Source organism: Wyeomyia smithii, chromosome 1, assembly GCF_029784165.1.
Source record: "Wyeomyia smithii strain HCP4-BCI-WySm-NY-G18 chromosome 1, ASM2978416v1, whole genome shotgun sequence".
NCBI lineage: Eukaryota > Metazoa > Arthropoda > Insecta > Diptera > Culicidae > Wyeomyia > Wyeomyia smithii.
In genome coordinates, this window is record NC_073694.1 from 149,461,449 (window position 1) to 149,487,348 (window position 25,900).

A 25,900-nucleotide genomic window follows, 5' to 3' on the forward strand; every position below is an offset into this window, starting at 1 on the left:
TTAAACATAGATTCACTCTCTTGCGAAATGAGAATTTCATGAGAGAAGTTGAACAACTAAAACCTTATTCAAAACCTCTCTGGAAGCTTTCGAAGGTTCTTAAGAAACCCTCGAAGCCCATTCCAGTCCTTAAAGATGGTGATTGCATTTTTCTAACGAATGAACAAAAATCTCAAAAACTTGCTCAGCAGTTTGAGAGTGTTCATAACTCCAATTTGAACGTAGTAAGTCCTATTGAAAATGAAGTAAACCAAAAGTATGTTCAGATCACCACCCAAGAATTTCTTTCCGAAAAGGTATTGGAGACAAACTTGAATGAGGTGCGAATCATTCTCAAAAAATTCAAAAACATGAAAGCACCAGGAGATGATGGGATTTTCTATACCCTCATCAAAAGACTTCCCGAAAACTCTTTAAATTTCTTGGTAAAAATTTTTAACAGATGCTTTGCACTAGCACATTTTCCTACGAAATGGAAAAATGCCAAAGTCACTCCAATTTTAAAACCCGAAAAGAATCCAGCTGAGGCATCAAGTTATCGACCAATTAGTTTACTTTCCTCTATTAGCAAACTTTTTGAAAGAATAATTCTTAATAGAATGTTAACACATATTAATGAGAACTCAATTTTTGCAAATGAGCAGTTTGGTTTTCGCCATGGGCATTCCACTAGTCATCAGTTACTTAGAGTAACAAATATGATTCGAACTAATAAATCTGAAGGCTATTCGACTGGAGCTGCTCTTCTAGATATAGAAAAGGCATTCGACAGTGTTCGGCATAAAGGTTTAATAGCTAAAATGTCAAATTTCAGTTTTCCGCTTTACCTCACAAAAATGATACAAAGTTATTTAACTGACCGCACTCTCCAGGTTAACTATCTAAATGGTAAATCTAATAGATTGCCTGTTAGAGCTGGTGTGCCTCAGGGGAGTATCTTGGGCCCAACCTTATATAACATTTCTACTTCTGATCTTCCTGATTTACCACCAGGTTGTGAGAAATCTCTGTTTTGTGACGATACAAGCATTTCCGCAAAAGAAAAAGCCTTCGTGTTATATGCAGTCGGCTTCAAAAAAGTTTAGATATATTTTCTTCATACTTACAAAAATGGAAGATTTCCCCTAATGCTTCAAAAACACAGTTAATTATATTTTCTCATAAGCCAAGAGTTTCATTTCTCAAACCCACCCATAACCACGTTATTAAGATGAACGGTGTGGTCTTAAATTGGTCTGATCAAGTTAAATACTTAGGGCTAATTTATGATAAGAATCTTACTTTCAGGGAGCACATTGAAAATATCCAGTCAAAATGCAATAAGTATGTTTATATCCTCTTATCAACAGGAATTCTTGACTTTGTCTCAAGAATAAACTGTTAATTTACAAACAAATATTCAGACCAGCAATGTTATATGCAGTTCCCATCTGGACAAGTTGTTGTGCAACCAGGAAGAAGACACTTCAAAGGATTCAGAATAAACTTTTGAAAATGATTTTGAAGCGTCCTCCCTGGTTTAGCACGAACGAGCTACATAAGCTCACTAATGTAGAAACATTAGAAAATATGTCAAGCCAAATTATCAACAAATTCTGACAAAAATCGTTGCAATCCTCAATTGCAACGATTAGCTCACTTTATAGTCAGTAAGATAGTTTTAAGTTTATTTTTCGTTTTATTCCTTTTTTTCCTTTTTTTCTTGACAAGTAGGTTTAATAATTTTCCTACAATTACATTATCTTAACTGCGAAAGCTAATAACATTCAATAATTCTAAAAAGCGTACAAATATATATAATAGTGTTGAAATGTCACCATTTGTGGCAGAACACAAAATACTAATTCTGAATAGATATTTTAGTACATAAATAAATCATTACAAACTCCCCCCCTATAAAAAAAAAAAAGACGAGCTTATTCGTGTTCTCTCACCAGCGCTCACGCACACGAGCGATCGGGAGAATGTATTGCTATGAAAGGTCTTTTCTCTCACTTTTGGCAATCATACTTCTGTATGTGTTTTCTCGTGATCCATTTTTCGTATGGTCTACGTTGTTATATGCATATACACTGACGCAATAGTAAACATTCTTCTTTTTTTTTTTTGCAACCATATTTTTAAAACATTGACAATTCCTTTCTATAATTCCTACATTCAAGATATTCAGCTTGAATCAGAAAGTGATACGGAATTACTCGCCGTGAGATCGTCAATGAAATCCGGTACGTGGTCAAAGGAATATCCACGTTATGAGGCTCAATCCAAGGATTTTCGAATTTTGGGTCCTCTCATATTCAAAGAAGACAAAATCATACTTCCAACTAAACTACGGATTAGGGCATTGAATGAAGCTCATCAAGGGCACACAAGCTGCCCTGCTATGAAAGGTCTTTTCTCTCACTTTTGGCAATCATACTTCTGTATGTGTTTTCTCATGATCCATTTTTCGTATGGTCCACGTTGTTATATACATATACACTGACGCAATAGTAAACATTCTTTTTTTTTTTTTGCAACCATATTTTTAAAACATTGATAATTTCTTTCTATAATTCCTACTGTGAACTGTTTGAAATAAACTTAACAACTGTCAAAAAACGGTTAACGGTTTTAACGACTGGACAATTTCTCTCGTCAAGATTCAACCAAAGAAACAATTCGTTCGAAATAAGTACGTTTTTCCCGGCGTCAAGATGAAAGTACTGACCAATTTGCTACTTTTTTTGAATATCCGGCATCATTCAGACAAATCAGGACAAATGCTAAAATATGAAAAATAAATCAAGACGCTCCAAATGGGTTTCAAAATCAGGACATGTCCTGCTAAATCAGGACGGATGGTATCCCTAGGCACAATGAACGGAGCTTATGATCATATTTTCAACACTAGTGTCATCATCATCGGCGGCGGCTTCAGGAAACAGTTGCCATGACATCGGTCTGATTGAATATTGGAAATATTTCGCAATATATCAATAGTGTCTTACCCCAAGGTCAAATCTAAGGGAAGACATCTGGCTTCTTACTCGCCCACCAAATTCCTGTTGTATTTTTCGTAAGTGATGCCATTCACTCGGAAAATACTTGAATGTTTTTAATGCTTTTTATTAGCATTATGCACAATTCCTCCTACAGGCGATAGTTTTACCGTCTGAGGGTTACCGGAGAATCTGCATTTTTAATATCCTTAAAATCAAATGTGTCATCCATCAATGATTGAGCAGCGGTGCTGTTCTTATGCTTCACGCAAAAACGTATTAACCTCTTGCGCACTTTTATATCTTTTGGTAATTGATATAATTGATGATCCAAGTCGGATCTCTTACTACACCCGTATTTGTACGCTTTGTACTTTATTTTAAATGCTAAATTAATAAATTTTAACGCACTCGGGGTTTTCAATTTCAAACAATCAGCGAGTGGTTCCCAAAGTGATGTTGCTTTTACGTACGTTATGTCAGCGGTTCCGAGCTTTCTGTCAAAATTTCAATCATGAATTGAATTCAGAAACGTCTCGTAAAATGGTCTATTGGTTGATATATTTTGATATTTATCGTTCATCTGTCAATTGACATATCTCCAACGATAATTCTCGACTACTTTGTGATAAGGTCGTATGGCTAAACGTCAACAAAACGAGTGAGAGTTATATTCCTTGTACTTCACAAGCACAAATCATCTCTCACTCGTTTTGTTTACGTTTAGACAAACGACCTTATTACAAAGTAGTCGAGAATTTGACATCAATGAGCTATGATTCAGATAGAGGGGTGCCCAAAAATGTAATGATAAATACTTTGTATAATATTGAATATTGGAAATATTTCGCAATATATCAATAGTGTCTACTGCCAAATCAGCAACACGGTTTTCGAATATTCGTCATCAATATTTCTTGCAGCTGCATATTTTGCGCAAGTATCAAATGACTTCAACCTTCAGCAAAATCATTCTTGAAGAAAGTTCTATTCGGGACTACCAAGGTGCTGATGTTTGTTTGGTTTTTGCATGAGAAAAAAAAGAAGGAAATATTTTTGCTTTTCTCATCATACTTCGTAATCCCGAATTTTCTTCACACACAGAATAAACGAATTGAAGGTGGCAGTACCGTAACTCCGTCAGAACGAATCGAAAATAAATTTAAGTCCATAAAACTGTTAACGTCAGTGACGACTGACATCAGTGTGCAATGATTTATAGTCTCTATATTTCATCCTCATGCTCAAATCCATCGCCCAAACCACTCGTACTGATAACTTCGAAAATTGCAGAATAAAAATATAATTGAGCATTCATTATGGCCGTTCGGTTCCCGTTGAGAGTAATATCTCTTGTACTGCACAAGCACAAATCATCTCTCACTCGTTTTGTTCACGTTCAGACATACGACCTTATCACAAAGTACTCCAGAATTCAACGGCACAACTTTGTGGCTTAAGCCTGTAGTACACTCTTTGTCTAATGGTCAAATATTTGACCTTCTGACATAATGGTCAAATTTATTTGACATCATGGTTGTTGTTTGCCCGTGTTTGCCCCATGTTAAAATTGAAGAGTGACAAACAATTATATTTGACCAAATTTTTATCTGTCAAACAGTAACAAATATTTGACGCTCGGTCAAAGAGTGTAATACAGGCTTTAAACACGGTTTTCTAAAGTCTGTAGTACACTCTTTGACCAATGGTCAAATAATTGACCTTCTAACATCATGATCAAATTTATTTGACATCATGTTGTTTGCCCGTGTTTGCCACATGTAAAAATTGAAGAGTGACAAACAATTATCTTTTTACCAAATTTTTATCTGTCAAAAAGTGACAAATATTTGACGCTTGGTCAAAGAGTGTAATCCAGCCTTAACATTTAAGGTACTTAGTGAATCAGTATCACAGAAATCATAAAAAAACGTATTTATATTATAAATGCAACCATTATAGAAAAAAGATGTTTTAATTTCATGTGCATGTGTTGTTCAACACAGCTCCGGACCCTGGGGCACATTTGACAGCAGCCGTAAAAAGCACTTTTCCATCTTCTAACGGCACATAATCGCCAATATTTTCGATGTCACCCCGCTGAGATGTTACTCGGACTAGATCGATCGGACCATGTAGGATGCAGCTGAGCTGAAGCGTTGTTTCGTTGACAGCGACCACGTATCGTATTCGATCGATTGTCGGACAAGCCCCTTTGTTGTTTTTGTTCAACACGACGCAGCTTCCGTTAAACGGGATTTCCTGTCCCTTGCAGGGGTTTTTAGTACATCGCGGTAGTTTGGCTCCCGGTGGAATTTCCACATATTCACCGCTTGCGCAGTAAGCTTGTGTGTACAACGGAAAGCAACCACGGGATGCAGGATGGTAGACATGGCCTAGATTATGGTGTTAGTTATCACATGACGAAATTTAAATTAACAGAAGAATTACCAGGTCGACAGTCACAAACCCAATCGTGAAGTTGATCCCCTGGATAGAGAATTTCATTGTTACCACAATAACCTGGAATGTAGATCGGGGTCCGGTTCTGAAGACAAAAAAAAAACAATTTCTCAACAGAACTCATCTCTCGATAATTTGAAGTAACACTTTTTTGTTAATTATTGTCTAAGCTTGATCTCGAAAACCAACGGTTATCACTTCCGTGAGTACTGTTTGACCTTCCCAGTTTCGTCATCAACGCTGTATAATTATAATAGTAAATAATCGTCAAAACCGTTTGAACACCAAAAACTTTTATCGCTTCCCAATGGTTTCCGAGGAGGTAATTTGCTGAATCGTATGCTTACGTGTTTATTTTGTCCATGAGGGTTTTCTACTGGGTCTTCCCGATATCCAAAATCATCAGCTCCATAGGCGAATCCAGAAACCAGAGCAACCATAACGACAATAATCGACAACATAACCTCCTTTCGATTCATCTTCAAAACAAGTACTAACTTAAACAGCTTGTAAAACATAATCAACGAGCCAGCCAGCAAACAGTGAGCTAGATTCCACGATCTCTTGCGAGAGAACCGAAGAGCACTGCGTGTGCGGCTCTCACACTCTTCGTTATCACTCAACCGGAGAATGGACGATAACCTGATGAACTTTTCCTACTAGATAGGGTTACTAAGATCATATGTCCATTCGTGCAAACTAGATTTAGTTATCGGTCAGGTTGAACAGATTACATGAAATGTAAGCCCATTTTGCCTCTAAACTTCCAATCTGTTCTCTAACTGGACATCTTGGTGAAAACTGCATAGAATTCCCCGCGAAATTCCACGGCCGACGCTCATGTTTATAATCTGATTGCAATACTGTTTGTTATTACCAGTTTACCAAAACTATAAGTGAATGGAACAATAATACTATCTCTCTCTCTTTCTCTCTCTCTCTCTCTCTCTCTCTCTCTCTCCCTCTCTCTCTCTCTTAGTTCGAGACGCAGTCGGTTCGATTGATAACAACACTTCGGGTAATAACCGATTTAACGATCAACTTTAATCAACCGGTGCCATTCTTAGTCAGTAGAGTCGTAATCCTTGTCTCAGAAAGATTCGTTCTTATGTACGATTTTTAAAGCACGCTCTATCCTCTCCCTCTCTGCGAGAGCAATACCACAACCAGTCAATCCGATCAAGTTAGGTAGGTTTAGCACGAAACACGACGATCAAGTTGTACAATTGAATTTCGTTGGGAAAAACCCAGTGTTCAGTCGTTGTCGCTGCCCCTTTGATAATCTTCTGTGGTGCAAAATCGTTTTAGCATTTCAACATTGTGCCAAACATCCTCAACATAATGCAGTCTAAAGTGTACTTAACTGTATTAGCCTATCTTGTTGTCAACCTGTTGATGATTTCGTCGTTTCCCCAAGCTTCAAACAGTAAGTATCGATAACGCATAATCGAGGATCATATAAGCTTTAAAACTAGTTTTAAATTTAGAGCTTCCGATGACTAGCAAAATCGTGATTAATTTCAGCATCTACATCACCATACAAAGATGGCCAGCGTGTCGCTACAGAACTTTTCGCTTTTCCAGCTGATCAATCAACGATCGATTCAATGCTCAATGCTAGGGTAAGGTTTCGCACACTATTCAGAGTTGCTGTACATTTAAAATTACGCGAATTTGTTTCAGAACCGAACTCCGGTTTACATTCCTGAAAAGTGCCTTGAAAATGAGATTCTTTACCCAGGTGACCAGGATAGTGATTGGGTTTGCGACTGTAAGCCGAGTAAGTATTGTAAATGTCGATTGTGCCCATTCTATGCGTCGAAAAGAGACAAAAGAATTCATAAACATAATCTATTAGGCCTCTGTCATGCTGAGTGCGGCGCGCCGCGAACTGCGGCGAAACAGTTCGGGATCTGTGTTGACGCGCGTGAGTTTTCATTGCTGATATTATTCCTCACCGTGAGAAAAGACGCCGTTCGTGCAGCGCCGCACTCGGCATGGCAAGGGCCTAAATGTTTCTGTATATTCACGCGATTCTTGTTTACAATCATGTCACATTCGTATGAACTAGGGAGCCTATACACTAGGGTGTCCCAAAAAAAATCGATGTTAAAAAAGTCAAGGTGCTCAGCCCTAAATTGAAAGATAATGTTGTTTATAGCATTTTTGTAAAACATTTCGACTTTTTAAAAAATTGTTCTCAAGTTGCCCAAACGTGATTCATGAAAAAATGACTTTTTTAAGCTACAAACCCACTCTTTAGCACTTTTTTCAATTCTGTTCGATTCCTACATTTTTCCATATATTTTTGAAGTAGAATACTTCTCTCAGGAAGTTCGGCTACATAGGGATGTGAAATGAGAATCTAAAACCGAAAAAAGTGAAAAATATGTCCAATTTCAAATGCTAATAAATCGGTTAGTATTCGGTGGATTTCCTTGAATCTTGCAGCAATAGATTAGAAATTTCTCTAAGATTCTTCCCAAAAGAAGATAATTGTAATTTTATTATTCACACTATTCTACTATTGAAAATAGTCAAGCCTTCTCAAAACGAAAAATTCGACCTCTGATTGCTCGTTAACATGATTGCTTCCCAAGCACGGTCGACAGAATCATATACTTTGCAATTTAAAACATGCTATTTGGCCTATATAAGAGCCTGTTGCAGCCGAATCCGCTCATGATAGTTCTAGACAGCGACAACAGCAGTCGCCCTCCCTTAGTAGCAGCACTAACAGTGCAGTGTATACCAGCGATGGCGGAAAGCGGCCACAACTGTGGCGTAGCAATGGATAGCGCACTAGTTGCAGCGGATCTCAGCATCGATAGCGGCTGATGCAGTGATGCACTTTAGTGAAATGCAGTCTCTGTGCGATAGTGGGCACAAGTAAATGCATTCAATGAAAGTTGACTCATTTTGACAACACGTAGCCATTAGGACAATTTATTTTATGTCTGTTGGTAATAGTAAATAAATAAATAAATAAATCTAATACACGTGAGCCGTCTAGTTTTGAGTGTAAAATCAGTTTTTCACTGTTTATTTTATCACAAGGAATACTTTGTTCGCACTGTCAGTGATAACGCAAAGATGTGATCGGCATCTTATCCGATTCTGAAATGAACAACAAATTATCCTTTTCAGGATGAAATAAAAACTTGATTGAAGAGTTATTATTTTCTAATGAGGTAATTCACATTTTTAAATTTGTAAAAGTTATAAATTTTACTTTATCTCCGTGTCTCAGAACGTAGTGAATTATCTTTTCGTTCAGTCATGAACACGACAGCCGAAACTTTCATTATCTGCATAAAAATCAATTTTTCGCATAATCAAAATTTAAAAACAAGCCCCAATCATGACAAGCAACTCACTATATTATTGAAAATGGTCAATACTTGTTTAAGCGCAAAATTCGATTGATCTGATTGGTCGTTAACATGATTGGTCGTTAACATGATTGCTTTCCAAGCACAGTCGACAGAAACATAGACCTTGCAATTTGAAGTGTGCTCTTTGTCAGTATAAGGGTAAGGATGGGAAATATCGATCGATATGGCTATCGATAGTTATCGATAAATTCTTTCTCCTATCGATAACTATCGATAAGTTTTCATCCCTATATAAGAGCCTGTTTCAGTCGAAGCCGCTCATGAGAGTTCTAGACAGCGACAACAGCAGTCTTCCTCCCTTAGCAGCAGCACTAGCATTGCACTGGATACCAGCGATGGCGGAAAGTGGCGATTGATCTGATTAGTCAACGTTTATTTACTAGAAAAATAACTGACACGCAAGCAGTCGGGTTATCTTTCTTGTAAAAGTATTCTACTTCAACCTTGCGGTCGTGGCTTTGCACACAACCCTCTTGTTATTTTGTTTTTGTGGGGTAGTTTTTGAATATTTTGCATGGTTCAGTTCAGCATTGCATTTAGTTTTTTGACTCCCAGAGCCCATTAAACATCACAGAAAAAAATAATTTTTCTAATAATTTTTAGATAAAATTTAAGGGTTTTATCACAGGTTTTATCAAGTAAACAAAAAATTTGATCAAGAACTGAAATTTTCGTTGCAAAGCGGGATTTACGACGTAAATTTACATGAAAAAAGATACTTGCTATCTTATCGGGGAACTGAGATATTGGCATTTTTATATGTGATGGAAAAATATGCATTTTAAGAAATCTGTTTTATTTTGTGAGATAAAAAATAACAATGTTTTAGAAAACAAACGCGTTTTTGGATGGCTGAAAACTTAGTAGAAGGTTTAAAAATTCGGAAAAATCTGCGAAAAATGTTAGAACGAAAATTGTGATTTTTAGTGCCTTCTAATAAAAACCTCAATGTTTCACGTAATATATAAGAGATAGAAACATGATGTCTTCGGTAAAGTTTCTTGTTTTAAGATAACCAAAAACTTTGTCGAAGACACCTTGCGTCCATCTAATTCTCATTAAAAAGTAAATTTTTTATCTCTATCATTGGTGGATTGGTCACCCATCTTTCTACATTTAAAGATGCAGGTTTGAATATCCTGAAACTTCTCCAAACATACCTTATGGCTATAATCAACATTTGAATCACTATTTAGGAAATTTTACGCACAAACGGCAAAATAAAATACTATGCAATGGAGATATTGAGCTTTAGTGGCATTTTGACAAAATGCATAGTTCTTCCATCACATGTAAAAACGCCAATATCTCAGCCTCCCGATAAGATATCAAGGATCTTTTTTCATGTCAATTTTCGTCTTGAATCCCGCTTAGCATTAAAAATTTCAGTTCTTGATAAAACAATTTTTTATGTGTTTTGAAGGGTTTTATCTAAAAATTATGAAAAAATCACTTTTTTATGATGTTCAATGGGCTCTGTGAGTCAAATAATTGAATGCGATGCTGAGCCAAACCATGTAAAATATTCAAAAACAATTTCACAAAAATAAAAAAATACATGGAAAATGTGAGAATCGAACAGATTTGAAAAAAGTGCAAAAGGGTGGTTCTGTAGCTTGAAAAAGTCATTTTCTTCATAAATCACGTTTGTGCAACCTGAGAACGATTTTTTAGAAAGTCGAAATCTTTCAATTTAGGGCTGAGCACCTTGACTTTTTCAACATCGATTTCTTTGGGACACCCTACTATACACATACAACTCGTGTGGCTGTCAAACTCCATACATTTTCCATCTACCATTCATTGATTCTGGTACCAGCGTTTCTAGTACCCACTTTTTGGTTGGTTTGCTCTAAAACATATGGAATTGAGTAAACGTCCCATAATTGTCGGTAGACTTATTCTCGAATAAATATCGTTTTAGATGGAAAAAACAAGAACTCAACGTTTGTTTTCAGTACAATGTGCACTTTTAATGAAAAATATAGGTTTTGTAGGCATTTGAAACTAAATATTGACGTTGTGATGAATTTATGATTGGTAGGCAAAATGTTGACGTTTATAGTCCCCTGTACACACCAAAGAGACTAGGGAACGTATACATTAGAGCAGCGGTTCTCAACCTTTCTTTGTCCGCGTACCCTTTGGCGATATTTTTCATATCAATTGTACCCCCTGGCTTGGAATGTTCTCGCAGAGTGGGAGAGTGGTAGTGGTAGATCATGTTGTGGAGGTCTAGATCAGGTTTTAAATTCAACTTCGTTTGTTTGATTGCTACAGTCATGTTTTAGGAGCAACATTGAATAGAAAGTAAAGAATTATAAAGAAAAATTACTTTATCCGCCATTACTGATTTTTCTTTCGCGTACCCCCTGCAGGCTTTCGAGTACCCCCAGGGGTACGCGTACCCCAGGTTGAGAACCGCTGCATTAGAGAAATGACAAGACACTCACCGTTAAGGCAACTGTCAACATCAAAACGGACGAGCTGTATAATTTTGCATTGCCGTTATCCGTTTTGATGTTGACAGTTGCCTTAACGGTGAGTGTCTTGTCATTTCTCTAATGTATAGGTTCCCTAAGAGAGACGCAGAGACACTTACCGTTAAGGCAACTGTCAACATTAAAACGGATAACGGCAATGCAAAATTATACAGCTTGCCCGTTTTGATGTTGACAGTTTCCTTAACGGTGAGTGCCTTGTCATTTCTCTAATATATAGGTTCACTATTAGGCGTCGTACACAAATTACGCAACTGTCGTGATTTTCAAAAATTTTTAATCGTTGTCCTTCAATTTTTAAATCACGAATAAAAACTGCTCGAAATCGTTACAATGACAGTTCGCCCTTATACCAACTGTCATTGTAGCGATTTAGAGCGATTTTCATTCCTTATTTTAAAATCGAAGGACAATGATATAAAATTTAAAAAAATCACGTTTTGCTCTGAAAAGTACATTCTTTTAGCTGATATATAAAAATCAAATTCGTGAATAGCTTAACAACCTAATTCGTTCGAATCGGTGTTTGCATACAAAAGTCAGATACGGGTGTAAACAAGAACAAGAGTGTCTATCAATATTTTGCTATTCGCTAGTACGAAACATAAAGAGATATTAGATAGAGACCCTACACAAAAAAGAGTAGACATGGCGTTCACCGTTATGGTAAATGTCACATCAAAACGAGCGCGCTGTATGATTTTGCATGGTCGTTAACCGTTTTGGTGTGACAGTTACCTTAACAGTGAACGCCATGTTTTATAGGCTCCTTAAGCCTATACATAGACGAATAACAGCGAATGAATCACATAACTCATCCGTTTTGATATTGACAGTTGTTATAAAGGTGAGCGCCTTGCCTTCTCTCTATGTATAGGCTTCCTAAGCAACAATAATTCCTTCATTCTTTTTCTCATGAAAAATAAACAAACAAATGAATATCAACAGCTTCGTAGTACCCAATCAATGGTATTTCCATGTGAAACACTTAGCTTGGGTGAAGTACAATGCTTAAATATATGATGTGGTGCGTTACCATGATAAGAATGATGGGCCCCAGGGAACAGAGGTGCATGTTCATATAAAAAAACTTGAAAATCGCATGTGTAAATTTGAATTAAAATACGGTCAAAAACTAACGATATCTGTCTTTGGTGCCCCAGTTGCATTGCATAAATATTGCCGTATCGATGTTCTATCGATATCAGTGCTTGGTTTGTCAGTGACGTGTGCGCTACAAAGCGCAAGTATTGCCACTTACGTTTGAAATGTCGGTTTCAAGTTTTTACACATCCTTTAAATATAAGATGAACATCTGTTCTCTGTGCTATTACTACAACCACCTCATGTAGCGAAGGGTGGTTTTCATAGTCATTCTGTGACTCTAGTCACTAAGCTTCTGTAAAGTATAACCAGTTACCAAGCTTACAGCGAGAATCGCTCTGGCGAGTGAGAATGATCACTGTGAGAAGAGGTCTCCAAAACTAAGTCGGTTATGATAAATAAAAAAATTTTCAGCATTTAAAATTGTTGACTTTGTTGACCGTTAACTGCTGATTGTGTTGATCGAAATTTAATTTCCAGCAATAGGAGTCATTTTGATTTTTTCTTCAAATCTAAGGGAAAATTAGGGTGGAAGCAAACAAATTGACAAAGAAATGTAAATGAAAATAAAATGCATTGCTAAATCGGTTATTAACCAACATTTCGGCAGATATATACACGCTGTTTTACGTTATAATGAATTGCCACATTTTTTAAGAAACTGATACTTTTTCAAAAACAACTGGCATTCTCACTCCCAAACGCTGAACCGGACATCCAAAACGGACAATGAGTTTCGGGTTCGACCAGAATCAGGCGGGTTCACCAAAAGATTGTATAATTTATTCTTTTCGGCATGTGAGCTCTAGCGAACGTAAACACGGTTCTTTTAAGATTCAATGAACTACTAAAATGGAAGCTGCAATTGTTTGAACAAAAATTGATTAATATCGTTAAAATTAAAGCTTCGGACATCGGATGCAGCAATAACTATTCATTGTTTTATTTTTAAGATTTTTCTTATCTAGTAACAATCACATACATGAGAAAATTGCGTGGTGGAGTATTGCCAAGTTTTGACAGCTCTTTGTTTGCAGTTCGGCTGTTGTTCGCTGGACGGCTTGTAGCAATCAACAGATATTTTTTTCTAAATTACATCTAACGATATGAAACTGGCTGCAAAACAACAAATTGAACAAATTTTCAATAAAATCATCGTTCGGCTTATATCAGTACTTTACGTTAGTGTACCATCTACTGTCGTGTTCGCGCTGCGTCTTGTATTTCGACATCAGCGCTAGCGTGCGTGCATGTGTCAAATTGGGAACCACAAAATATGTATGCGGTTGCATGACAGCGCTTTAGACGGTGTTGTCCCGCGATGACTGTAATGCGATTAAAAGATCGATCGATTGAGCTAGATTCCGGTGATACGTCTGTAAGTCTGTGGTTAATCATTTCATTTTTAGATGCCCGAAATTGTGACGGATGTCCTCCCCAAGTCCACTATTTTTACTCTAAAAAGATCGATGATAATATAAAATACAACTGGGTTGTTTAGCTATGCCAATTTTTAAATCATCTGAAAGAGCAGCCTTTTCTAAGCAAAACGTGATTTTCAAAAATTATGGATCAAATGAAAACTGGTCGAAATCGCTACAAGTTCGTCCATGTATCAACTGTCATTCAAGCGATTTAAGGCGATTTTCATTCTTCATTTGAAAATCGAAGGACAATGGTGTAAAAATTTCGCGGAAATGCGATGATGAACGGGAATAGAAGGTGTGACTAAAATTAGAAAAAATTTCCCTCGTCCGCGAAACTACATACATTGCCCGCTTTACTAAACTTAAAATGTAAGTCAATATGACAAAAAATTAAATTAGTTCGTAAAGTTGGAAAATCATGTTTTGCTAAAGAAATTAGGCTCTTTTAGCTAAAATATAAAATTAAAAAGATTTAGGCGGGAGCCTAGCGTGGTTGGTAACGTCTCCGCCAACCACGCTCGACGCCTGGGTTCGAATCCCACCGCGCCGACATAGATGTCCATGGTTGTGAGGGGGCGTGATCCACTCACAACCAACCAAACTGGTCTAGATTCAATCCTGGCCGACACTGGGAGATTTTCTGAGGCGAAAAATCTCTGGGATCACGCCTTCCATCGCACGAGGAAGTAAAGCCGTTGGCGCCGGTCCGTTAATCAACGGGTCGTAAGTTAAGGTCCAGGGTGGAGTCGCCTCCCTGGGCGTCGGTGATTGGCACAACAACAGTGGTGGAACTAGACCGCCGGAAAATAAGCGAGAATAAGAAAAAATAAAATTAAGAAATCCGTGAATAGCTAATCAACTCAATTAGTCCGAAATATTTCCACACACAGTTCTCATTATAGAGGTGGTCGTAAATATGTTTTAGCACTTCGTAGAAATTTCGATATTTCTAGGATATCTTCCAATGAATTGCTTTGTTGAATGATACTTAACTGTTAACAGTGATATGATTACAATACTGTTTCTTTTCAGCTTACGTCTTTCATCCGCCAACGCGCAAATGTTACGAAATGTACACACAAGGCTACTGTGAAAACGGTTTCATGATCAAACTAGCCCTGAACGCAAAAAAACCAGAATGCATCCCAAACAGTTGCGTCAGCGACGATCCGAAAGTTTCCATGGTGATGTTCAAGGGCACCTGTGTCGTGTTGAATAACTACGATCCTCGTTGTGAGATAGGCCAACTAAAGCGATTTGTTGGAGTAAACGAAACTACGCATGAACTAGAATGTATAAATATTACTGGTGTTAAGAATGCCGGTAAAGAACAATCAATTACACTCGGATGAATTAGAAAGACTTCCACTCAACGCAAGCGACATCAAATTTATGAATTTGTCTATCACACATACTGTATGCTCAGTTGTTATGTGTGGGCGAAACGCATCCTTAATAAAATGAAGTAAAAAGAATATAAAAGACGTGTTTATACTACTAATAAAGCGCGAATTGAGTCGCCCTAGCCTTTTTGGTAAAGTCGCCGCCAACGACGCCTGGGCACGAATCCTATCCAGCTTTTTCGGCGACATAATGGCGATCGCTATAATGAAAAATTCGTAATATGTTACCTACCCTTTTGACATCTCTGCTTACGTCAGTTCTACTCAGGAAAATACATCTGGCAACACTAGTGTTGCCAAAACTCTAGAAATCCCGAAACTGACGTGAGCAGAGGTTCGCAAATCACGAACACGTATTAGAGCACACGGCATTATTGCAGTGTGGTTTATATCCAGCTTTTTACGCGCCATAATGGCGGACGCTATAATGAAAAGTTCGTAATATGTTACCTACCCTTTTGACAACTCTGCTTACGTCAGTTTGACTCTTCATGTATTTTCGCACGAAAACCAATAAATCTGGCAACATTCATGTTGGCAAAACTGCAGAAATCACGAATCTGACGTAAGCAGAGAGGTTCACAAATTACGAACGCGCATTATACCACCCGCCATTATGGTGCGTAAGAAGCTGGATAGGGTGTAGAAGAAGTATACGTGAGATTGTGTTGACAAGGACGAAAAATATCAACAACGTCCGTGTTAACAATTGTGACGTCATACAGCAAATGGTTTTACATTCTCATATAGAGTTTGTTTTTCGGCTTTGATGTTCATGCTAATTTCATCGATAATTTATATAAAAACATTTTCCAGAAAAACTTGAGAAGTGAACTGTTCTGTTTTTGCAATGAAATATTAGTACCGTAAAATCGTTTCAAAATTTTTCTACTATTATTATGAAACGGCCATTAAAATGCCATAGGTATGCAATTTCTATCCTAACACCCACTACTTTGAATAAATTCAATGCTTATTAAAAAATGAATAGAATCAAAAATATTTTTAAATTAGGTTCCGGAAGTTTTTGGGATGTGAGCAATGTCTTAAACGATCATATAATTTTTTTGACGTTTTTTATTTTTATTTTGTCGATAAAATGCATATTAGGTATTCTGTTGTTTCCGTTTTGTCTTTTGTATTCATATTTCCAGGATATTTACTGTGAATTTTATAATTATGTTTTGTTTTTCTTCTGAATAATCTTTTGCATGTCGATGAGATGACGATTACGTTGTGCAGAATTATCTTGTTGATCTTATTGATTCTTCAGGAGTTGCTACCTCATGTATTTTCTTTTTGTCGTACCGGTTCGGGAAAGAACTTGAGGGAGCTATGCAGCAAATCACTTGTCATATTACTGGAAATGCCAGAATACTCCGGTATGAAATCCGAACCTCATTCTGTTAATTTGCTTTCCTGTACAATTCACGCTGGGCTGTCCTCGTGCGTTTTCAATTGATCTCTTCACCAGTGTTTTGAACTAAACGAGTCGCTCGAGTTCATCGGTACTAGAATAAATTGAACAGTTAAAATTAGACCTTTGTAACGTGACGGTATAGTTTCATATGTTTCAAGTACTTACCTATTTTAATGTTTTTCTTCTGGTATCTTCAACATGTAACAAATCTTGCTGCTGGAAATGTTTTTCCGGTCGACATTGAATGTAACACAATGTTGCTGTTCTGTAACTCAGAAGTAACATTGTTACGTTACAAAGTTATCTAATTGCAACATAACTGTTACTAAAAACATGGTGACATTGTTATGTAACAGTATTAAACGTACATGCAATGTAACAAAAATGCTTTACTTGTAATGTAACGAAATATCCTTTTGGTAATGTAATTGTTACGTTGCGATTGTTATTAATTATGCACGTTTCAAGGTTATCAAAATGTAACGTAACATTTATCTAAATTAATAGTAACATTGTAATGTTGGTGTTCCATTTCATGCGCATCAATATTGTGTTTGAAATTTAAAGTATAGTACACACAGTCAGGTTTCTTTACGTGGGGATACGTTTTAAATTTGTATGGAACCGCGTAAAAAAAGAATAAATTGAGTTAAACAAATAACGTAGAAACCCGTCCCAAAACGTGCGAACTTTGATTGAATATGGTGGTGATTAGTCTAAAGAAATAGAGAGGTGCACGAAAAATGCAACGATACATACTTAGTTTAATTGAATATTGAATATATTTCGAAATATATCAATAGTGTCTTGCCCCTACCTTATTTTTAAGGACGCATAATTTAACGACATAGGAAATTATTTTCAACCAAAACAAGCCAAACTGGCGATAAAATTAAAAAAAAAAACTACCGAAAAGTACTAAGTTTGCTGTGTTACTTTATTAGATTTTTGGAGTTCTACGTCATCAATGTTTACAAATGCGCTGCAAGATGCTCTAAAGCATTTTACACACATCTTACGGAGACTGCGACAGAATTCTGCATCACACTAAACCAACTCAGCCGCTTTTGTCTCACCTTTATGTATATCATTGCCTGCATATATTTGTTTACAAGTTTGACAGGTTAAAACTGGGCATTTGAATGACCGCAATAAAACTGGTTTCTATGTTATATGACAGCAAGCTGGAGTGGTTTTATGGGGCAATAGATAGTAATAATAAAACCAATAATAAAGCAAAATCGCATTGACTCTTGTCGGTTTTATTGGAAGTTGTATTAGAGTTTTATTGACAGCTATCAGTGTTCATTACGACTTGCTATTTTTGGCAACGGGTTTAACCGCCATAAAATCGTTGGTGATATTCATTGCTGTGATAAAACCGTTAGAAAACCAAGTAGCTATAGAATTGTTACTTGGGTGGTTAGTCTAAAGACCAAAATGCAATATTACAAATTTTCAGTATTTAAACCAAAAATTGTGATTTTTTCATTGAAATCTTTGTCCTAAAACGAAAAACGTGATTGGAACGAAGTCGATATCTTGTACCATTTTTGAGTTTTTGAAGAAAGCAACCGTGTAAAAAACCTGACTGTACAATAAAAACATTCGGAGCTGCCGAATACCGCTGGTTACCGTACCATACACACCTTTTATTTTTTTTTTAATGATGCTTGTCAGAGACGAACGTTATCCCAGTGACAAAAATATAACACCCGTTAGTTTTATTTTTTTGAAACCGCGGGATATTTCAAAAGCGTGCGGGACACTTTTGATGAACGTAGGACATTTCGCGGGGCGTATTTTTAGGCGGGACAATTTGTTCAAACGCGGAACTGTTCCGCGAAACGAGGGACTTCTGGTCACTTTATATTCGCAATTTTGACGTGGGACTACGTCTTTGTTCACTATACTGGGATGCATTCTGTAAAATTGGAAATGAAACTGGCAAATGTTGCGTCAGATTTCAAACGTTAATAACAGCATAACCACATGATGGATTACAATAACCAATATGTTGTTGGATAGATAAAATGTGTAACAATTTTTTAATAAGATAGTAATCGCTCTAATTTCATTGTTAAGCGGTAAAATTGATAAAAAGTTTCAATGACAAATTTACGCGAATAATGAACCAGTTACATGCGATCATTCCTAGCACAGACGACGTGAATGGACACCATCCGTTCCCAGTTATATTCTCGGTATCAATATCGAAAAAAAATATCGAAAAAAAATTGTCCCAATAGGTCAATTTAGTTTTGCTTCCATGAGCTTAGACTAATGTGATGTCTCGAAGGTAAAAGTTTTCCTAGAAGTTAGAAACAATCCCCATTCTTGAACAATTTCTAAACCTGCTTTCATAACCTAATAAAAACCGACGTCTTGAAAGAAAACATGCCGGTAAAAGCAACAGTACCAGTGAAGTAAAAAACCGCAGGTCTCTCGTCGTCCATGATTGCAGCGGTACTCTTCTATTCGTACATTTCAGCGGTACATTTCTACGCGTACTGCAGCGGTACTATTCGTATTGCAGTGGTACACTTTTCTTCATATATTTCTATTCGTGTGCAATTGAGGAAAAAATGCAATGCTGCTGTTAATGATGATTGAAACCTAATCTAATAAATATGATTACCATAAATTACTCAACAAGAATTGTAAATTCTTGCAACGGATATTTATATAATTTTATCTTCGATATTCACTAAATAATCATGGCCGGATAGTATCGAAAGAGTAAATTCCCAAATATACACATTTAATCGGAGTTAAATAAGACAAAACCAAAGCAAGTATTATCCCGATCAGTCAAAGATATCAGGATTGTATCAAAACTTGATATTTTGTTACAAACTTTTTGTATCAACTTGTATTCTAAACTTGGTCTCGTTAATGATTAATGTATCAAAATTCCTATTAAAATTACTTACTGATTATTACAAATTATAGCAAGTTTTGTAAGGTTTTTGGCAGAAAAAGATCAGAATTTGTTGGAATATACGATATTTTGTTAATTGAATATCAAATTTTGTTATAAATATGCTTATAAAAAACACTCTTTCCAGCATTCAAGTGTATGATAACAGAATTTGATATGAATCTGCACTTATTATCATTCTGGCATATCAAAAATATTACAGGCTCTGTTATTCCTATCAAGTTCAGATATATTTGCGATGGCTGTTTGTTATAATCGTTTAATCGAGTTTGGATTCGGTTTTTTAGGATATAGAGTTAATTCTGACTTTGACGCATTACGAGAAATTCTCGGTGCTTCATCTACAATCACGATATCTTGTTACATGTTGTTTGCACAAAAAAAAAACACTGCAGGCATAATATCCAAATATAATCGTTATTCTTTCGAGTGTTGTTGAATATATTTCAATAATTGATTTCAGGGGGAGGCTGAAAATAAAAATACGTACAGTCACTGAGCAAACACATTGATTCTGTCTGCGGACTCTGTATATTTTGTAACAAAAAATCCCCTAATTACAGTGTTTAGTCCCACGTCACCATTTCATACAACCCTAGGGCTGTATACCTTGTAGTATTTCTCATGGTCTGAGATTTCGAAATGTGAACGTGTAAACGACAAACCGGAAGAGGTTTGACTTCCGCTGAAACGCTACAGATTACCGCAATATATATCCATTTCAAACATCTTCTCAAGGGGCGGAGTTAAGGTTCTCAGCAATACAGCGATAAAAAACGGAACTCAGTAAGGTCAGCACGCAGGATCAATTCTCATGACTAGCTCTCCCTAATATTGTTTGCTTGTATTTTTTTTTTTCTTTTAAATAATTCATTAGAAAAAATAAAAAAAAATTCTGGAAAGCTTCTCTCCGCACCTTGGGAAGAAGTTTGAAATGGATATACCGTTTTGATTAAAACTTCGAACACTTCAGAATAAAAATCGAATTATTATAGTTAGTGTAATCAAAAGTATGATTTTGTTCCTTTACTGTTCTTTACCAAATGATGTGTAGCTCTTTACTGTAGGACCACTTCCAGCGAATCAACAGGCGTTGAAAAAAGTGACAGTCAGTGTTGAGACGGTTTGCCTTTGTATTTCTTAGTGATTAGTATTCGGAATTTGAATCAAAGCCGTTTTCTGAATTCTCGTTATTTTCATATACAAAACATGTTTAAATTCATATAAATAGCACTTAATTGCAACAGAAATAAAATAACCAACATGATAAACATTTAAAGACCCAAATACACACACGGCGTAATGACGCCTTCTCCATACAAAATGGAAGGCGGGATAGCGATCACGCCTTCTATTTTGCATGGAGAAGGTGTCATTGCGCCGTGTGTGTATTTGGGCTTTAAGATCGATGAGAAAATTCATTTGTTGTTGATTTTTTAGTGCAAGAAGTTACATTATAGCTTATTTGCTCGAAACTTGATGCAATGCGGCATATTGAATACAACCATTCTGTGGAAAATTCTCTGGAGCTGAAAAATTTCTTGTGTGAAATGGGAGCGCTCTTTGCGACATCTGAAAGCTCCTGTATCCGAAAGCGAAATAAAACAATTTTTGGCGTTGATTTAATGTTATTAAAATGAGCAATACAGCGATGGACTAAAAACATTTTGTTTTGCTTTGCTGAAAGAGGTTTGCGTTGAGGCTGTGGTTAAGATTTTCAACTCATTAGTTCAGAGAGTCAATCTCGCTTGAAGTGATCTTTTTAGTTGTATTCGTTTTTTTTGTTACGACACTATACTACACAATTAAAAAAAAATCACAAGAAGGTTGTATGCAAAGCCACGACCGGAAGGTTGAAGTAGAATACTTTTACTAGAAAGATAACCTGGCTGCTTGCGTGTCAGTCATTTTTTCTAGTAAATAAACGTTGACCGTTCATTGGCCGTGGTGACCGATTGACCGATTCGCCTTACCGTGGTGAAATGTACAGCTCTTTTTAAGGCGAAGTAGAGCTATACATTTCAATAGATTTCGTCTTGCCGAATCGCATCGCGCCGTTATTTGCGTTCTGCATGACCGTAGCCAAACACTAAGCGACGCAAACACGTAATAATAGTCAGAGTATGCATGTAGATGAAGATAATTAACTTTGGATTATAGCGCAAAACGAGAAAATATTAACTCTTCAAATAATCATTTGTGTTCTTCAAATTTCAGTTGTTCAATTTAATATCCGATGAAATGTTTGTTTATTATCTGATGAAGCTCTTATATAGGCCAAATGATGCATTCCCAATTTACTAGGTCCATAACTCTGCCGACCGTGGTTGGGAAAGCGCGGTATAACGACCAATCAGAGGTCGAATTTTGTGTTTTGACAAGGCTTAAGAGTTTTCAATAGTACAATAGTTCGAATGATAAAATTGCAATTTCATGCATTTGGTAGGAATCTTAGAAGATTTTCTAATCGATTGCTGCAAAACCGAAGGAACACCTTTTTTCAGTTTTAGATTTTCATTTTACATCCCTATGTAGCCGAACTTCCTGAGAGAAGTATTCTAATTCAAAATTAAATCTTCATTAATTCATTTGTTGTCCTTATAAGGACAATTGTTCAATTTATCATAGGATGTAGTGTTTATCTTACATCTCTGTGTTACCTTGATAGTGAGGACTAAGGCGCACGGTAAACACAATGAGAAAGGTGTTTTCACATTGAAAACTAGACACGGCTTTACTGGAGGAAGTGTTGGCAAATGCATCTACCGCTAATACCACCGCTATCATACGAAAGCGCGTCGTTTCATGTGGGGAATATCAACAACGAAAAATGATGCGCGTCTAAGCATAACCCGAACTGTTTCGCCGTGCTGCTCCCATTTATCTTTACATCGGCCTCAGGGAAGTACCGGCTGCATCTGCATCTACCACTGAGGCTGTTACTATACTGCTATTGGTACCAAAAGCTATTAACTCTTCAAATAAGTGTGTTATTTGTTCTCAAAAGAACAATTGTTCAATTCAAAATCGGATTTACGCAATCGCATCTCTGTAATATTACCGACAATAATATTCTTCTGAACAAACTGATACAACTTTCCCATTAGGCCTCTGCCATAATAGACGCGAAAAGCGACGCGAACCGATTCGCTCAGCTGTAGGTTAATGTACAGCCATCAGTAGAGCTGTACATCAACCTACGGCCGAGCGAATCGGTTCGCGCCGCTTTTCGCGTCTAGTATGGCAGAGGCCTTAGAGAAAGTTGCTGGCTGATGTATTCACTTCATGCAAGCCTGCTGCTGATGCTTCCCGCTACCACACTGAAACAGCATTTTAGTGAAGGGAGTGTCGTTGCATCAGCTGACCCTGCTACTATCGATGCTGATATACCCGCTGCAACAGCTACGCTATGCATAGCCATGCCACAGTTGTGGCCGCTATACGCTGGCCCAACTGCTGAGCACCTGCAACGCTATCCGTAGCCAGTTGTGGCCGCCATTGGTATCCGCTGTACCTGCATCTGCTGGCTGGCTGGATGGTGAGATCCGCTGAAACTGCTACGCTTATTCGCAGCCATGCCACAGTTGTGGCCGCTATCCGCTATCGATGGTACCCACTGCTCGCTCCCGCTGCTGCTAAGGGAGGACTGCTGTCGTCGCTGTTCAGAACTACTATGAGCGGCTTCGAGTAAAACAGGGTCTTATATAGGGATGAAAATGGGAATGAATTATTTTACGTACGTGGTGGAATGATATAACTTGAAAAATATGTGTGACTTCATTCTGGTTCAGAGCGATCATTTGATAAGCTCCACCTCTTTTTTCAGTTTCTAAAGTTTTTCCTCAGTTTCGTAGCACGGATGCACAAAAATGATTTCTTGTGAACATTCTGTTGAGCCGGACCGATAGCACTCTCATTGAAGCAACAAAATAACATGTTTTGTGTCGTGTTGTGCAGCTTGGTTGAAGAAAATGTTCCCGTCCCCATGTCGCATGTAAGCAGATTATTGCGTTCAGTAGACAGTAGATAGTGTATCCAGCGAATAAACACCGATGGTGCTCTCACACACGCAACGGTTTTAACCCGTATTTTATTGCGGTTTGTAACATCAAGCGATTTCGTTTGCTCGCTGTTGCGTGTTGCATCGTGCTGCAACTTGGCAGCTGGGAGACGACGAAATTCTGTTACTGCTGATTGAATGAATCGACTTCATATTAGCTCTGCATAGTCGAACTAACTGCTTTTGTGAATGCGTACTAACAGGGCAGTTTATTATTCAATGTCGGTTATGCTGATCGCAGCCTTTGCGCTGCCCCTACAGTGGGGGGTTTACTGAATAAAGTGAAAATTAGACAACTACAACAGAATTTGATTGCATCCCGCACAGAATGTCTGCTTGTGTTGATGCCAGAAAATTATTAACCTTCAATTATTTTTCTATTTGCCTTGAAAATAGCATGTTGCGGTTCAAAATCGGTTGCTAATTACAACCTTTGAGCTGCCCTAACATTGGGGGAATTAAGATACACGGACAACATGCACTGTGGAAGCTATTTCACATTCAGTAAATTAGACGGGTGCGACAAATTTCAATTGTTAGGATGCAACACAGAATGCTTGCTTGCGTTGACAAAAATTATTAACTTTCAATGACTTGTTTATTTGCCTTCAAAAAGGCATTTTGATTACCAAAATTGGATTTCCTGATGGCAATCTTCATGCTGCCCCAACACGGGGGGAATAATGGCTGTCTGGCGACACACGCTGAGAAATACCGCGCTGCTCCTGAGACGTGGTGACCAACCACAGAGCTAGTGCTGCTGCTAAGGAAGGACGACTGCTGTTGTCGCTGTCTAGAACTATTATGAGCGGCTTCGGCTGAAACAGGCTCTTATATAGGCCAAATAGCATGTTTTCAATTGCAAGGTATATGATCCTGTCGACCGTGCTTGGGAAGCAAGCATATAACGACCAATCAGAGGTCGAATTTTTCGTTTTGACAAGGCTTGACTATTTTCAATAGTACAATAGTGTGAATAATAAAATTACAATTATCTTCTTTTGGGAAGAATCTTAGAAGATTTTCCAATCTATTGCTGCAAGAACGAAGCAAATCCATCGAATACTAACCGATTTATTAGCATTTGAAATTGGACATATTTTTCACTTTTTTCGGTTTTAGATTTTCATTTCACATCCCTATGTAGCCGAACTTCCTGAGAGAAGTATTCTACTTCAAAACAAGCGCTAACCGCTGTGGATATTTTTTCCAATGAAAAATTGAGAGAATAGAGCCCCCATAAGATTTTTCTTAGTTGCGCCTATGTGAAAGTTATATGACTGTAGAATATCTCTTCTACAAAAAAAAGTGCAAACAATATCAGCAAAAGAAAAACTTTACTTTACTTTAGTATGATATTTTCCCATACTGATAACTATAAGTAGTTACTGATGGTATTCCCATCCCAAGCATAGTGCATTCTTCATTTCGCTTGCGCCCATTACCAACATGGCTTCAGTCGCTGCTGGTGATGCGACATGCAAATAGTCGCAAGATAGTTCTGATGGTGCACCTCGAGAGCCAACTTTTACTAACCGGGACTTCACCCTAAACGAATCAAACTGAGCAGCTAAGTGAAATCGTGTGCAATACTCTTAGGTTTTAGATCTAAGCCTCTCGCGATGGATGTTCATTGCCAGTCGGTAGTCGGCAGTGAAACAAGGCCGCTGGAACAATTAAAATATACAAGGGAATAAGTAGTATAGTGTAAAGAATATTCACGGTCTTTTTACACGATTTTTTTACTTTTACGCGGATTCTGGAATTTACGCGGTTTCCGGAATTCACGCGGATTTTTGCAGAGAAGTGGTTTTTTATTTTCAAATCGCTTATTTAGACCGCACGAAAAGTTTACTTAATTCAATTAGGTACTAAAGGTTTACTGATTTGGCTTAACATGTTTATATTTTTCCTTGATATTTAGCTTATCTACAGAATAAACAGCAAGGCTATTGATTCTTTTGCAGAAATCATTAAAAACTTAATAAAGAATAAAGATTTTTATAAAGATAAGCAAATAAAGATTTTTTGGAAGCATATTTCGAAATTGCGCGGCTTATATATATATATATATATATATATATATATATATATATATATATATATATATATATATATATATATATATATATATATATATATATATATATATATATATATATATATATATATATATATATATATATATATATATATATATATATA

At 36.9% G+C, this 25,900-nt stretch overlaps 2 protein-coding genes across 3 annotated transcripts; one reads left to right on the plus strand and one right to left on the minus strand.

The window, feature by feature from the left end:
• Positions 1 to 4,901: 4,901 nt before the first annotated feature.
• On the minus strand, positions 4,902 to 6,298 carry LOC129732846 (uncharacterized). The gene is made up of 3 exons (XM_055694184.1): positions 5,792 to 6,298; positions 5,433 to 5,529; positions 4,902 to 5,377 (listed from the first exon to the last, which is right to left on the minus strand). Exons 1-3 carry the CDS (start codon positions 5,960 to 5,962, stop codon positions 4,962 to 4,964), a joined length of 684 nt encoding a protein of 227 aa, XP_055550159.1. The 5' UTR covers positions 5,963 to 6,298; the 3' UTR covers positions 4,902 to 4,961.
• Positions 6,299 to 6,477: 179 nt separating this feature from the next.
• On the plus strand, positions 6,478 to 15,353 carry LOC129732848 (fibrillin-2-like). Of its 2 annotated transcripts, XM_055694205.1 has the most exons (5): positions 6,478 to 6,632; positions 6,753 to 6,870; positions 6,969 to 7,066; positions 7,128 to 7,224; positions 14,904 to 15,353. In XM_055694205.1, exons 2-5 carry the CDS (start codon positions 6,786 to 6,788, stop codon positions 15,221 to 15,223), a joined length of 600 nt encoding a protein of 199 aa, XP_055550180.1. In that variant the 5' UTR covers positions 6,478 to 6,632; positions 6,753 to 6,785; the 3' UTR covers positions 15,224 to 15,353. The 2 variants fall into 2 exon arrangements, with proteins under 2 accessions (XP_055550180.1, XP_055550173.1); XM_055694198.1 differs by lacking the exon at positions 6,478 to 6,632 and having other exon boundaries at positions 6,639 to 6,870.
• The last annotated feature ends 10,547 nt before the right edge of the window (positions 15,354 to 25,900 follow it).